Here is a 16,162-nt window from a genome sequence, read left to right as displayed (position 1 = left end):
CTAGCAATCAGGCACAATTAAAAATTGTATGATGTCCACTCCTTAAAATGTATACATTATGATAAGATTTATATAATTAGACACTTTGTATACATATGACAAAATAATTGCCACCGTAATGAGTAGAGGACCCATTTTCACAAGCTGCGAAATGATCAAGTAATGTAAATGTAGTATTACAAAAATGATTTTTCTACTTAAGAATTTCACATTTAATTTCGTGTTACTTGCCACTTTTGCCATTCTTTATGAAATTTACTAGCAGGTTCTGAGTGAAAATTGTTTCTACACCATTTTTTTCCCCAGTGTATATGTACTTGTAATAATGCGTTTAATATCTGATCTGTCTTCCTGTAGGTATCACAATCATGGCACCAATCAGCACTGATCTTGTAGGCTGGGCGGTCACAGAGCAACCAGAGGCTGCATTTCTCTCCATTGTCGTCCTCTTCATCGTTAGCATCGCACTTCTTGTTCTCTGTGCAAGCTGTAAAAAGTGAGTGGTTTCTGAGTGACCTTTAAAAGATCTTGATGGAAGTTAGTTACTAAAAAGCATACCTCAAAAGATGAAGTCAACTGAAACGGGCAACTATACGTGTCCTATAGGTATGTAGCAGCAAGTCACCCACTCTGTTGCTGTAAGCTACATTCCTAGACATCACTGTCAAGTTTTTCTACTATGGAAATTTGTAAGGAATGAGGCAGGAATGTGGCTCTGTCACAAAACACAGAGAGCAGCATCTTACTCATACTAGCTCATGCTTAACATATGAATACATGAAAGAGAGACCACGCAAGTAGGCAGTATATTGTGAGATTGTACTTTATGAAGTCTATGCAGACTGTCTGCATAGTGATGATATATAAGCCAGTAGGTCAAATAAAAATAAATAAAAAATCTTACTGTAATTTAATGAAAATAATAAAATTATTTATGTGTTAAAAAAAGAAGCTAACTGTTAATCCAATATAATTTTAAGATTTAATTTGATTTTCATATTAATTGACATTTATTTGATGTACCCTCAGCTGTGGTTTTAATCTCGGCCACCAGAGGGCGGTCAAGAACTTTGATGCATGTGGGATAAACTTCAGGCTTTACACTTGATTGCACTGGCAGTAATTCTTGTTTAGTGTCATGAATTGGGTTTGTATAAGCACTGCAGTGAAGTTATATATAGTTTTAGTAATTTTATTACAGTTTATATTAATAATATTACAGTTAATATTACAGTTTTAGTAATTTTAGTACTTCAGCTTAAACTTATTTCAGCACTGGATATAAAATCAAATGCCAAAATATATTTTATTGAAAAGTCTGTAATTACATTACATTAAAAAGTTGTAATTGTTTTACAATTAAATTATAAATCTTTTTTATATTATACAGTTAAGTTCCACAATTACATTTGGAATTTTTTTTGTGTGGAACTGGAAAAAAATGTAAATTTTTTGGAACTTATTTGACTTTTTTTTTACTTTGGGGCTGCTGAGATACAGCCGTTTTGACTGCTAGCCTTTGTTTCATCTGTATCCTAACATTACACCATTTATCAAATGCAAATTACATTTATCTGGAAATGAGCGTCAAAGACAAGAAAATTATTTTAAAATGTTCTCAGGGTACAAAGTACGTCTTTAATTTGTGTTAATGCAAATTATCTGTTAGTTACACTAAAAATATACCCACAGAGAGACTAGTTAGTAGTTAAAAGCAGGTTAGGTCAGCCCTTCCAGGGTGGCGGCACTTCCAGGTTTGTCAGATTCTTGGGACTTCTGAACGAGGAGTAGCTAGCTGGAATGGTAAGTCCCTACATTACAGTAATGTCCCGTACTTAACATATTTCATCTCTGGTTAATAAACAAACAGATTTTTTTGGGTGTCTATGATAGAACGTCATCCATGAAATCTTTTGATTCTGTAAGTGGATATCAGTACGTACATCTGAAAGTGGGTGTGAGAGGGAGGAATGTGCATGAGGAGTCGATGAGTGATTGGCAGGATGTTTGATGTGAAGACGAATGAAAGAATGAGGAAATGGGGCTTATCAAAGCATTATTTTCCCCTTCCTGTCAGAAAGGTAGTCAGTGTTATGCTGACAGGAGCTGGCTGACGGATGTCTGTTGTCTGCACCGATATGTAGGATACAAGAGGAGTGGAGAGAGACTGCCCAGGGACTGCATCTGAACGCTTCGAACAAGAGTTCACTGACAGAAGGAGGTCACTGAATTATTATCTGTATAGGTACTTTTGCTCATATTTTGCACCTGTTATGTTGTATTTAAATGAATCCTGACTTGTTCATTGCCACTTAATTTTTGGCTCATATGGAGATTATTTAAAATATATAGTTAATTATTTAGTTTCTGTCTCTTTAAGAAAGTTTCTTTGGTCTTACATTCTTATTGTTCAATGAGCATAATAATCAAACAGTGAAACTGGGAGAGGTGCGTTTTTTCACTGTTTGTAAATGACTAAGAGCAGGTGGATCTCTTGAGTTTTGTTCTGGAACCTGTTCCATGTGTCATTTTGGTTTTGGGGTGAGGATTACCTACTGTACCTGTAGTTCTGTTGGGTTTATAATTATATGTTAAAGACATGTCACTACAGTATAACCACCGAAAGATGGTTTACCATTTCATTAAAAAGTGGTTATACTAAATAATAATATACTATATAAGTGGTTTTGATTTGATGTTGTGGTAAAATTTTTATACTTAGTTTATAGAAACATTGCAATATACTATCATATAAAAGTGATGTATATCTTGTGCTCAATTGTAATTCTTAATTGAACAGGCAAGAATGGACAATTCAAGTGGTGCCAGACAAAACCCTGCTGCTAATGACATCACAGATGATGAAATGGGTAAAACTGAGTTGTCAATGACATCCTCCAGAAATCATTCTAATATGCAGATTTGGTGCTCAATTATTAATAAGGATTCTCATTATTGTCAATGTTCAAAACACTTTTTTGGTGTTTTAATATTTTTGTGGAAACTTTAAAATGTATTTTATTTTTGTAACATTACATGGCTTTGCTGTCACTTTTGATCTGTTTAATGCATCACTGCTAAATAAAAGAAAAGTGATGTATATCTTGTGCTCAATTGTAATTCTTAATTGAACAGGCAAGAATGGACAATTCAAGTGGTGCCAGACAAAACCCTGCTGCTAATGACATCACAGATGATGAAATGGGTAAAACTGAGTTGTCAATGACAATGAATTTCTTTTGAATCTGAATAGCTGTTTATCTCTTAGCAATGCTATCAGCCCCACTCAGCAGATGCACTTTAATCTTGTCTTTGTATAGGTTTAGAGGCTGTGACTGGTGACGTTGTGTACAGACCCTGGAGAAGTCACACACTCACTCATGGTATGTCTCTCCAGGACAAAAAAGATCATTGCGAGTAATTCAAACCACAAGAGTCATTTAAACCGAGTGAAAATGCTTCACTTTTCGCCACACATGAGAAATATACATGATGGTCTTATGCATGACTATATATCTGTGCTTTTGCAGGTTCAAGTCCACCAACTCAAATAAACGGTGGGGTTGGGACAACGACTGAGGGTTCGGTAGCACTTCAAGCTATCTGAGAAAGTGTAAGCACTTCGGATGACTATTTTCTATGTTTAAAATACTCTTCGAGTGAAATTTCACTCGACAATACAAACATATAAGTACCTCTCTTAATATTTTTTTCATTCAGATGACAAATGGCATCACTGCTGTAGGCGTAACACCACCAACTTCGAATGGTGGAAACAAGCCTGCAGAGAGTTCCACCATATTTATTATGCAACCTGAAATGCTCATACTAAATAAAACCCCTCATTATGTGGAGATAAATAGTTTCTGTATCCTTCTGGGGCTGGGCTGAAGTCCTGCTTTGTGGCATTGACTCGCATAAGTGCCCATCAAATTTTGAGACCATAGGAACTATGAGCCCCCCTGATCTGTCCCTCAACATTGACTGGACTGATTCAAAGCTGAATCCTTATGCAAAGTTTCAGATAAGAATGGTCAGTGTCCCTCAGGGGAGGGAGCCTGATCTTCTGGCCACACCTGTTTTGACAAATAGGGATCTTTATTCAGGTGGTCACGGATTAAATGCAATGTAAGCAAGAAAATCAGGTGTCACATCTCCATCTGAAGAAGAGGTGGAAGGGTCGGCAACACTACCAGACAGACCTAAAGAAATGAAGATTTTCATTTCTTTTTCTAATGAAGTACAGTATTGTGAAATTATTCTGCATTCATATTTATAGTAGGGGTGATATATATAGACTTTCTCCCAGATTGACTGGTCTGTGTATGTTTTAATTCATGTATATAATCAGCAGCATACTGGTGAATATTTTTAGGTTTTGAACAAATGTTCGAATTCCAGTGGGAATGAATAAATTGGATTTTAAAAAAAAACTTTTACAATGTAATTAAAGTTACAGACTCTTTAGAATTAACCCCCCTGTTCTGTTGAGATTGAATTTATTCTTTTATTTAGGGGAAATATGTGATTCTTTTTTCTTCACATTTTTTAACTGTTATGAAGGCATTTAGAGGCTGAAATTCTTAATCGTTGAAATAATTGTATTCTTTAAAAATAAGCAGTGAAACAACTGTATCATATTTGTTATACACTAAATCAGTAGTGTAAACAACATGCAAGAAACCATTTTAAGAAAAAAATGACTCAAAAACGAATAAAAAAAAACTTGAAAAATAGTGTTTTAGTCAAACTGTTTGTAGAGAATTTTTCAAAATATGCAAAATGTACAGAACATTCCTAAGAACTTTGTTTTTGACTAAGCACATGGTTTTCAACTAAATTTGTTTGTAATTTCAGACATCCTTTTTTGTCATTAATATAATAAATAGACACTATACTGAACTCCGATCTAAAGTGAAATATTATGTAATGCATCAGATACTAGATAACATAAAAGGAGGTATTCACTACAGGGGCATTTACCACAGAATCTTATATTGTGACAATGTGTTGCATTTATTGTTTTATACCTGGGGTCTCTGTTTCACCAAACATTACTGAGGATGTTTTGATTCATGTGCAGGTGAACATTATGTTTTGAACCAGTTCTTTCAAGAATAGAAAAACCTCATCAACCTGATACTTCAATGCAACGCCTATGTTTTACAATATATTACAAGAGCTTTAATTGCATGCCTTATTTAATAAATTCTAAATGTAATTAAATGTTTTTGCTTATGCACAATGCCAAATCCACCCCTCTTCACCGACCCATGAGCTTAACACATTTGTCTATTTATTAGATCACACGTAGCTGCCAAAACATGTAGAAACCGTTCAGGTGACAAAATCCTTTTTTAAATTATATTAAAACGTATTTCTTTGACCTATCGTAAACAAGTTGGAATTGTAGGGCGTGTGTATTGGAAAGCGGTGTTCAGCCAATGAGCGTCGACATGCCTACCACATGGTCAGGTTGTTTACTACAAGAGCAGAAGCCCGCTAGAAGGCGCCGAGTGAAAAACCCGGCATCGGATTACACTGGAACGTCTTTTCTCTGTGAAGACGGAAGCAATGCGGATTAAAACGGAATCAAACAGAAACTCGACTCATCCATGGCGTGTAAAGTGAACACTGTAGATTAGAATAGACAGCTTTAATAGTAGTGTTCTTACGCTCTTGGTGCTTTATCAAACAAGTACAGTTATGCGTAATTGTAAAAAATCCAGGCCAGGATTTTGAATACCTGAATACAAGCCGTTCTCTGGGCTCTGAAAAGGACATTTTCAAGTTACAGCCGGTCAGAGGGAGCCTTGTGGGAAGGGGGTGTGTTGAAATTTGGCAAAGGTACGTGCGCAGCGTTCATTGAAAGTTTTTTCCTCTGTTTTAATGCATTCGTGTCTTTTCGTTGCTCTGTATGCTTCTTAGTCAAGACTGCATTGTTTGCTGCCATTAAGGTTAGTACACTATTACAGTGATTCAATATAAAAAAAAAGGCTTTTGGTTTGTTTATGCGATGTTTTACTTCGATTTAAAACCTTTTAGGAGGAAGATTGTTTTAGTTTTTCTGTACTAATATCAACACAACTGTGAACTTTTGCATTTGTTATGAAAAACTGTTTCTAAACCGAATGAAAAAAGTCAGTTGGTTCATTAATTCCGGCTTAGAAATGTGCAGAAACTATCTTTTCCTCATTGGAATAGATTAACTGTCCAGCTGCTACATTCTGGTCAGTTTTGCAAGGACAGCATTCAGCGTTTTGAATGAATACTAGATGGTTAATCCGCTCCGGCTGCCGGTTCTAGTCGCGACGCTTCTGCGAGCATGTGGTGAGCAACTGAAGCGCTGTTATTAATGTTCTGAATCAGCGATGTCCGATTCCTGAACGAACGGTTCTTTTGAGTTAGATATCTTCAGTGAATTGAATGAGCGGGTTCACAAAACCGATCTGAACGTGAATGAATCGGCCTGGGTTTTCAAACATGTCGGAAACGAGTTGTTTTAATTGCCAAACAACAGAAATGTTACAAATAAAACGTTTATGATTGTATATAAGTTTATACGAGACCGTGGTTTAATAAATAATATTTTATGCTAAAACGTATCAGCCCTGAGAATGTTCAATGTAAACGCAAGTTATTAGTTCTGACTTTGTTTTTATGAGCTGAATCTTGACTGCAAAAAAAGGGGATACATTAAATCACGGTAAGCACCCCTGTTAGTATAAAACAGCACTACGTGCCTGAATGGCGTCTTTGGAATGTTTTAACATGTAATATGCCACGCCGGTGTGTCAGTCAGGAACATAGACGTTCAGGAAACACGCTATGACGTAATTACGTTATGACGTAATAGAATAGCCGGGTCGTTTTTTGAACCGGTTCTTTGCAAAGAACCGATTAGCGTGGCTTTCTATAACTAGTTTTCTATGTACCGAGCATTCGTGTCCCGAAACCATTATCTTATATTCTTCAACTTTTATAATCACCCAGATATAATTAGTTTTTAACAGATTTAGGAAAGGAAAATGGATTTTGTTGCAGGGTGGATGTAAATAAAAGGCGTTTGCATGAAAAAAAAAAACACCGTTATTTTGTAAATTATTATTATTTTAACATTCGAGAATAAAATAGTTCTTATTAGACTCAAAAAACAAGCAGTAACATTTTAATATTATCATCTTGGGCAATATCAAGTCATTTTAATGGTTTGCACAGTATTTTCTGCTCTGTTATACACAATACTAATACATTTCCTTCAGAAATATGCTGGTTTGGTGCTCAGGAAATATTTCTTATTATCAGGTGTTGAAAACAGCTTTTTAATATTTATGTGGAAGCTGATATTTTTCAGGATTCTTTGATGAATAGAAAGTTCAAAAGAACATCATTGATTTGAAACAGAAATTTTTAGTAGCATTATAAAGGTCTTTACTGTCACTTTTCAGTATCTAGCTCTTATCCACTGGTTTACAGGACATTTACATTTTGGATGAAGCACATTATCTTATTCACCTCTATTATTCTGTTTGCATTGTCTTTATACATAATACAAATAAAATAAAATAAAAATTGCAAGAAGTAATCTCTCTTTCATGCTGTTAAATGTGTAGTATTTGGCAATCAAGGGAAATTTTCACTTTAATCAGTTACAGTTATTCTGAATCACCTTTTTACTGGAAGAGAGGAAACTTAATACCTGACAGCAGCTGGTAATAATGGTCGATTCCTTTGTGCCCTAAACTCTTGACTTGAGTGAACATTCTGAAGTTACAGGGCCTAGCATGACCATAGCAGTTTTATGAACTGCATCAGTTTAAAGTAGTTTTCCCTGGGGTTCATTCTGTGCTGACAATGACTCATAGTCAATGTGCACAGTTGCAAGTAAACTTTAGATTTTGCATTATTCGTCCTGTGATGTCTTAATAGTTTGACACTAAGTTGTCGGATGTTTCACGTAAAGATGGTTTGTGACTCATGCTGATTTCATTGATCAGATTCAACAGGTGACAGCAATGTTGAGACTAATACTAATATTTTGTACATACACCAGTGGCCTGTCTTTTTTTCCCCCCCTGAATTTGTAAATGGCAAGGTTAATATATCTATTTATACAACATTACACATTTAGATATATTATTATTAAATCATATATATATTTAAAAATGATTTTGTCATAAATGCTTTTTTGTTTGAATACAACTTTTGGTCGACCGCTGGGTTTTTCAATTTCCAGTACTGATACTGATATCTAGAGAGCAGGGTGTCCAAACTGAGATAATTTTTTTTTTGGCCTATTCCTCATATATACACAATAAAACCACCAAATGAGACCTACAGAAAATTGCTATATCCAAAACATCATGCTCTCTTTCTGGCAATAAAATGTGCAGAGTGGCCAAAACGGTAATCATTTGTTTGTTTCCTCTTCTCAGCTTCCTGTTCGTCATTTGAATAGCACTGCTGAATCTCCATCAGGAGTTCTTCAAAGCAGGCAAGAAGATACAAGGTGCTAGGAACGGAAAATGGTGCCGAAGACCAGGCTTGGGAAACGGTCCCCTCTGGGCACCCTGGTGTGTGGTTCCTCAGCTGAGGGCCTGACAGAAACGGGACCCCTTGGATGCCCGGATAGTGGGTCTCACAGAAGCAAGCTTTACCCAGGACAGAAGGTAAGCTTTATTGTTGTAGATTTAATCAAAATATGAATGGGATTCTCAGGTGCGGTACACAAGGTCAACAATGCTACGCTCAGCCATTTCATGGTGTTTTACCTGATGCGTTTCAGGTGTATGTGCACTGCGGAGGCCAAGAATGTGGAGGTGTGGTCGAACAGCATAACCACGTGGACAATGAAGTGTCTATCTTCCTGCCGCAGCTCAACCAGCACGTTCATCGCAAGCTGGAAGACGTGTGGACGAGCCCCACATCCAGTCATACCTCCTCAGTCTCCTCGTCCATTGATGTGCCAAGAAGGTACGTCTTGTTATAGTTGACGGAATTACCCTTTGAATGAGAAACACTCCTTTATAACTCTTATTTCAACACTGCAGGAGTCCAGAGACAGTGGACATGGATGAGATTATGGCTGCAATGGTGCTTACAAGTCTGTCGTGCAGTCCAGTCATCCAGCACTCAGCCCAGGGGAGCGCAACTCAAGGTTAGTAGAACATTACATTAATGTTTGTTTTTTGTAAAGTCACAAGCAACAATGCATTGCACAAATCTGGCATAAACCAGCTGAGATTACTCAACGCTTGCTGAGATAGGTGTTAGTCACCAAGAAGAAATCCCTAACAAATGCATATACGGTTTTCATTGGTAAAACGAAAACTTAAAGCAGCTAAAACAGGATTGCATATTATTGTGATTTTTTTTTTAATCACTCCTTAAGGACCAGAGTAAATAAGATCCTACTGCCTAAATTCTGAAACTTCTGAATAAAATATAAAAAATATAATTAAATATAAATTAGGTTTTTACTGTTTTTGAAAGAAGTCACATAGGCTGCATTTATTTGATCAAAAATACAGTAAAAACTGACTTTGTGAAATACTGAAACAATTTAAAATAACTGTTTTCTATTTTAATGTATTTTCAAATTTAATTTATTTTTGTGATGGCAAAGCTGAATTTTCAGCAGCCATTACTCCAGTCTTCAGTGTCACATGACCCTTCAGAAATCAATCTGATAGGCTGATTTGGTGCTCAAGAAACATTGCTGCTAAGTATTTTAGTGGAAATCGTGATAAAAGTATTAATTTCTTTAAAAAAATCTTTGATCCCCAAACAGTAGTGTGTGTGTATATATATTAGAATTCATTATGTATTACATCAGCATTGTATTTATAGAATTTTTATAATATTTAAATAACTAATCAATTTATTTAGTTTGATAGTTAACATGTTGGACACATGTCCACTGGTATAAAGGACATTTGAGTTTTTGATGAAGCTAATCTTCTCATAGAGGTCTGTTATTGTGTTTGTATTAGCTTTGTGTGGAATAGAAAATGGTGGTGGCGAACTGTATGATGGTGGATATTGGAGCTGCGACCATGGAAACGGAAGCCCCGCCCCATCCCCACCCATCGCAGAGATGGACAAGAGCGCCCCTCTCGTTGATGAAGGCCTGGACATGGAACTGGACCAAATGTTGTTCAATGAGCCAATGCCAAGGAAACGCAAGGTACATTGTAAAACCTTATAAAATTAATAAAACCTAATATATTAGGTGTTGGTTTATGCAGCATGTAGCTTATCTTTTTCATGTTGTCTTCCACCTTCTAGAACTCAGAAAAAGTTGCATATCGGTGCTTGTGGCCAAACTGTGGAAAAATACTGACCACAGTAGTGGGCATCAAACGTCACATCCGAAATTCTCATCTTGGGTAAGCATCACAAGCACCATACGTTTTAACCAATGAATGCAGCAATCTGGGACATTTTTATTGTAATCACACGGCGTATTATGTTTCCTGCAGACAAAGTGATGAGCACTCCCAAAGGGAAGAAGACTTCTACTACACTGAAGTCTATCAGGACTTGGAACAGACCACTCCCTCTGGTGGCCACTGGCCCTCCTGCACTTCTCCATCCAGTCCCAGCCGGCACACGCCCCCCTCTCCCACCACCCCGGAGATGCTCCAGCTCAGCCCACTCAGCCAGTCCGCCCCTGGCAGCTTCTGGCAGGTCCATTCTGAGCACTCTTACCAGGTGAGATGCTTGACATTGTTGTGGCGTCATTAAACAACATGTTTCTCTTGAGGGTGTGTAGTGCCATCAAAGATCTTATCAGTGTCACATGTCACTTTTTGCATGTAAATGAACATTTATGGACATAAATGAACAAAAATGGCCGAGTGTTTAATACGTTGATGTTGATTCCTCAGGCTCCTCCACCCGTTCAGGTTGTGACTCCGAGCAAACCAGTGTCTGTTCCTGTGTCCTGTCATTGGACTCCATCTCTCACAGTTCACCAGAGCAAACAGGTGAGCATTTCTTTATTAACTGATTCCATTATTATCTACAAGGCTGGAAAAATTTCAGCAAAGATGTCTTAAAAGAGGCCTTTTCGCTGTGAATATTTATAGGTAATGAATTGGCTATGCAGCATTTTCTCTGAGGCTTTCAGAACATACAAAGCACCATGCGGTCTCAAAGACATTCTGTGTTTTTGCACTGAAAATGGGAGTAACATGCACATGTTGTTTTTGTGTCCTTTGTTCCGCCCACAAGTAATGTGGATGGTATTGCAGTGCCATCTAGTGGAGTTGGGGGACACTGTGTTCTCTTTGTCTGAACACATGCTTGTTACTAGGTTGAAAAATCTAAAATATTGTGGTCTTGTGTATTTTGATCTCGCTTTTCAGTTTTAAACCTCTTACTTGCTGATTTATATCTCCTGAAATAATGTATCATGTAATGGCCTTAATGCATTTAAATTAAAGTTTTGCTTCACTGATGCATTGTTTTGTACTGTAGAGTAGTGTTTGCAGCTGTAACATAAACTGCAGTGCGTCATTCTGTGACTAATGGTGGTCTCTCTCTCTCTTTCTCTGCCCTTCCCCAGGGCTCACCATTCCGCCGTCGTTCAGTGAGTGTTGGTGAACAGTGGCTCCAGAATAACAATGCCACCTTCAGGCCACTTCCTGCCAGTGTTTCACCTCCAAGAAACCATTGCACTTCAAGGTGGGATTTGATTGTTTCTTTAGTAATTATTCAGTCTCTTATTGTTGCTGTCAATCTTCATTTATAAACTTTGTTTGATTAAAAAAAAAAAACTTGAGCTTGAAATCAGAAAATGATTGGCATTATTGTGGGCAGAGAAAAATAAAAGTACCTAATAACATCGTAGTAATAAATACAAAACTATAAAATACAAAACTTGTACACAGTACATTTTAAATTTGGATGGATTAATTCTAGTCCAGTTTGGCTGGGATTGTTTTACACTGGTGGTAGGAGAAAAACACAGACATTCTGAATTCGGATGGCAATAAAACCACTGACTAGCAAATGTTGAAAATACCTTATGTTCCCATGAGAAACAATTACCGTCCGAATAGGGCGAATGTTGAAAACAGTTGTGCTGCTTAATTCTGTGGAAACTGTATTACATTTGTTTTCAGGATTCTTTAATGAATAGAAAGTTTAAAAGAACAGTGTTTATTTTTGAAACCGAAATCTTTTGTAATAATCTTAAGTCTTTATTGTCAATTTTGATGAAATACTGTATAATGTATCATTGCTGAATAAAAGTATTAATGAGCCCAAACTTATGAACTGTAGTGTAAATTATACAGTTCACCTTTAAAATGTGTTGCGAATAGCTTTTCATATTGTTTTGTTGTATTTAGATGAAATGTTAAATTTAACTCTGAATTTATTTCATACTAACAGGAGGATTCGGGGCGAAGCCAAGAAATGCCGAAAGGTGTACGGCATTGAACACCGAGACCAGTGGTGCACCGCCTGCCGCTGGAAAAAGGCATGTCAGAGATTCCTCGACTGAATCCTTCTTTAGATTGATGGAAACAGAACACTAACCTTATGGAGACCCACAAGAGGGGATCGTACCTGGAACTATGGTTGGAAGAACCCAAAAGAGCACCTTTTGTGACTTAAGACTTTTTCAGCTTTCATTACAATTGCGTGTTTTTTGAAATGTGCTAAGGAACCATGTTGATGCTGCAGTCTTCCTGCATCTTATATCAAGAACTGATGAAGTCTGACCTTCCTTTTACAAGCGGTATGCAGCCATATACAACAGCAGCAGTCATATACTTTTTGTTTAATGTGGTTTGTACATTGTCGTCATCAGACACTTATGGAAATTTTACTTATCATTCCAATTTAATAGCTAATATGAGACAGGAGAGAGGTCTTTACCGCGGGCTATTGCTTTCAGGGGCAAAATTGGCAGCTTATGCTTAATTGTAGATAAACAAGAAAGCAGAGTAAATGTTTTAATAGCATATAACGTTTATGTTCATGTATGCCATGCTTACCTGCTGAGAAGCAGCTTTTTCTTTGATTTCCAGCACAACATTTTGTAAAAAAACTTTTGAAAAAGAAATAAGTAGAAAAAAGGTTTTTTTTATTACGATTTTGATATCTGTGACGTGTTAAATCCTGTCGTGTCATTATCGGTGTATTTCTATGTCACAGGGTATATTTCTGTGGAATGATATGATTCACTTTTCTGTCACATCGATACTAATGAAGTATCTGTGCAAACCTGCATGATCTTATGCAATTATTCATTTACTTTTGTGCTTCTCGCCCCAGCCTGCTCACTCGCTGTTTGTCTGTTTGGAATGTGTTGTTGCCAAAGAGAATCTCCGCAAGATAATACATCATATACATCTCTGCATAATAATGTGAAATGAATCTGATGACCATTTATGTGACTGGTTTATACTCTTAATACTGGGTCCAAATATTTTCTTATTTTGTAGAACACTTCTGTACATCTTTTTTGTTTTTATCTGTAGCTCAATATATTTCGCAAAGCATGATGCTTTGACATCATAAAACTGAATGTACCTGAAGATCCCATAAGTCTTTATGAACTTCCGACAGTCAGTGTCATAGCTGTTTAAGGACATCCTAGTCTGAGAGACATTCAATGAACCCATAGAGAACAATCTTTTTGTACATTTTTGTAAAGTACTTCCCAAGTATTTCCTTTTATGAAAAGTCATAAACTGAGATCTGTTCAAGATAAAAGTATAATTTCTTTTCATGAAACTTATGTCACTTCATGCCTTTTATAAATAAACTTTTGTGTAAACAAGTACGACCGACAGTATTGCATTTTAATATTGGTACTTTTGAGGATGACTAGGCGGAGTGCTTTCAATATGCAATAAGGTTAACTGTTGGAAAATATTTCATTATTTATGTTTGAAATCCAAATTAATGATGAACAAAATACTTCAGGACACACAATCATTTGCTGCATGACAAGCCACAGAAAATAGTAAACTATTTTATTGACATAGTTCAGTTACTATGTACAGTTCATTTAGTGAACATCATGAAGTTTATCATTAGAATAAAGGGAAAAGCATGATTTAGCAATGTTTGCATAAATACATCATTTCATCTGCACAAATACAAATCAATTTTATCAGTTAAAAAAAATTAAAATTAATGCTTTTGGTTTCCCACTCTTAGATGAGGACACAAACTCAGTGTGCATGTGCATGACTGAATTTATGTTTGTATAGGCATATTACAGTTTTTGCTGGAATGGTTTATGCGAAATCTGGCTTTATTTATTTTTTCGGGAGAGACAATAAACACAGATTAGCTTTCCTTAATCCCCTTAAAGGAATAGTTCACCCCCAAATGAAAATTATAGCAATTACTTATGGTCATGATTCTGATCCCATTTTATTTTATTTCTTCCTTAAAACACAAAAGGAGATGTTCAGCAGATTGTTAAAGCTGCTCTTTTCCCCAACACACTCTCATGGCAATGAATACGTTTTGGTGAATTGGTGACTAATTCATATGAATTTGTACAATCTCATTCATTTGTTTTTGTACAATCTGTTTACGCCCCAGTGATGGTTATGCTTAGGGGTGAACCTTCATGCTTATTTTTTTTTCTAAAAAAAAAAGAAAGAAAAAAGCCTACATGTACTTTGTAGAAATTCATATGAAATTGTCACTTTTTAAAAACAGCTACGTTTAAAAAAAAAAACTTTTTTAAAGAGTTACGTAGTAAGCGTTTTTAAAAGTTTGCAAACTTAAATTTTAGTCTGTTTCTCATGCTTTCATTAGGCTTTAATGCTGATTTACGTTCCATTTGGAGCTCTAAATGACATAAGGTTGAGTGAGCCTTTTCATTTTTGGTGAACTATTCCTTTAATAATTCTATTTTGCCTAGTAATTACCTCTCTATATGACATTCCACCTCAATTTCAAGCATTTTCATGGAAATTTCATTATGGGAACTCTCATTGACCAATAGGTGGCAGTGTCGTAAAGGAGATGAATTTGGAACTGGTAACGTTTTCAAATGGTCTTTACACAATGTATAATTAAACTACAGGGGCCATCATATACAATACCAATCATCTAATGCAATCTATATATGTCTCAAATCGAATCTGAAGAGTTTTATTCAAACTTCAAGCTAATATCACTTAATGTAAGCTTTGTTTGACACAGATTAGATGCTTCATTGAGTAAATGCACATCTAACCCTGTGGCACTATGAGAGCTTTTTGTGTTTGAGGAGAATGGTGCATGATATCTTTTGAATGAGCAAAACAAATGGTTTGCTTGGTAAGTTTATTCACTTCAAAGGTCAAAACTTATTCATTCTGTTGGGTGACATCAGCAGACATACTATTAAACTCACTAGAGCGAGTACTCATGCCCAAATACTGCTTGAGGAACTCGCTAAAACGCTTCTGGTTGTTCCACTTGCGGGCGGATTTGCGGACGCCTATGAAACCCCCATATCTTTTTTGCAAAGACCTTCCAGGATCCATGAACTTCCTGTAGCCATACTTGTTTTTGAGGAAGCCTCCAAAGCGTTTGATTAGGTGGACGGCAGCCTCTTCCTCATCGCCTTCCATCTCACCATCTCTATCCTGCTCTTCCTCAGATTCTTGTGCTGACTGTACTTGCAGGAACTTGTATTTTTTACTGAGCTGCATATCTTGGTCCTGATCATCCATTCCCAAGGCCCGTGTTATGTGGTCGAACCTCTGGAGGGTTTCAGAATACTGGCCATCATCCTGGTCCACAGGCAGAGAGATGTCCGCTTCCTCCTCTGCTCTTTTCAGCATGCCATTGCCAACTGATAGCAAGGCTTTTGGTTTCTGCTCCACAATGGTCCTGCGACACATCTCCCAGGTGTTGCCTGGAGAAAGTTTACCATGACACTCCACCAGACACACCTGAATGAAGACCCGCACAAACACACATGTTACAAGGTCAACATCATCATGCTTTAAAGGGGTGATTGATAGCGATTTCACTTTTTTAACATTAGTGTGTAATGTTGCTGTTTGAGCATAAACAATATCTGCAAAGTTACGAAGCTGAAAGTTCAATGCAAACGGAGATGTCGTCTTTTAAAATTCTGGCAGTTTAATGCCTACAAAAATGGCTGGTAGGGACTACAACAAGTTACTTCCCGGGT

General features: G+C 36.6%; 2 protein-coding genes and 1 long non-coding RNA gene across 5 annotated transcripts in view; 2 read left to right on the top strand and 1 right to left on the bottom strand.

The window, feature by feature from the left end:
- The first annotated feature begins 3,134 nt into the window (after positions 1–3,134).
- On the top strand, positions 3,135–4,422 carry LOC107751741 (uncharacterized). Its single transcript, XR_001641294.1, has 4 exons — positions 3,135–3,205; positions 3,321–3,383; positions 3,531–3,613; positions 3,721–4,422. It is a non-coding gene; the product is annotated as an uncharacterized LOC107751741 (long non-coding RNA).
- A 1,089-nt stretch (positions 4,423–5,511) lies between these two features.
- Positions 5,512–12,660, top strand: LOC107751740 (zinc finger protein 395). Of its 3 annotated transcripts, none has more exons than XM_016567503.1 (10): positions 5,512–5,847; positions 8,436–8,669; positions 8,786–8,973; positions 9,051–9,157; positions 9,993–10,186; positions 10,288–10,388; positions 10,482–10,713; positions 10,908–10,988; positions 11,570–11,688; positions 12,400–12,660. In XM_016567503.1, the coding sequence occupies exons 2-10, from the start codon at positions 8,526–8,528 to the stop codon at positions 12,509–12,511; spliced, it is 1,278 nt and encodes a 425-aa protein (XP_016422989.1). In that variant the 5' UTR covers positions 5,512–5,847; positions 8,436–8,525; the 3' UTR covers positions 12,512–12,660. The 3 variants fall into 3 exon arrangements, with proteins under 3 accessions (XP_016422989.1, XP_016422987.1, XP_016422988.1); XM_016567501.1 differs by having other exon boundaries at positions 10,890–10,988; XM_016567502.1 differs by lacking the exon at positions 5,512–5,847 and adding an exon at positions 5,858–5,957 and having other exon boundaries at positions 10,890–10,988.
- A 2,621-nt stretch (positions 12,661–15,281) lies between these two features.
- The window catches only part of LOC107751803 (prepronociceptin-like), a 4,653-nt gene continuing 3,772 nt past the window's right edge, over positions 15,282–16,162 (bottom strand). The window contains exon 2 of the mRNA XM_016567575.1: positions 15,282–15,917. Coding sequence (XP_016423061.1) covers positions 15,327–15,917 — 591 coding nt within the window. The 3' untranslated portion in view covers positions 15,282–15,326. The remainder of the gene's footprint in view (positions 15,918–16,162) is intronic.

Source organism: Sinocyclocheilus rhinocerous, unplaced genomic scaffold (genome assembly GCF_001515625.1).
Source record: "Sinocyclocheilus rhinocerous isolate Xijiao unplaced genomic scaffold, SAMN03320098_v1.1 scaffold993, whole genome shotgun sequence".
NCBI lineage: Eukaryota > Metazoa > Chordata > Actinopteri > Cypriniformes > Cyprinidae > Sinocyclocheilus > Sinocyclocheilus rhinocerous.
Note: the sequence above shows the minus strand (reverse complement) of the source record. Positions and strands in the feature narration are given on the sequence as shown.

Excerpts from the sequence above, each read along its gene's own strand:
- LOC107751740 (XM_016567501.1), top strand. The coding sequence starts at position 8,526 with ATGGTGCCGAAGACCAGGCTTGGGAAACGGTCCCCTCTGGGCACCCTG. Across the intron at positions 10,714-10,889 it reads ATTCTGAGCACTCTTACCAG|GCTCCTCCACCCGTTCAGGT; the intron begins GTGAGATGCTTG and ends TTGATTCCTCAG. Across the intron at positions 11,689-12,399 it reads AGAAACCATTGCACTTCAAG|GAGGATTCGGGGCGAAGCCA; the intron begins GTGGGATTTGAT and ends TCATACTAACAG.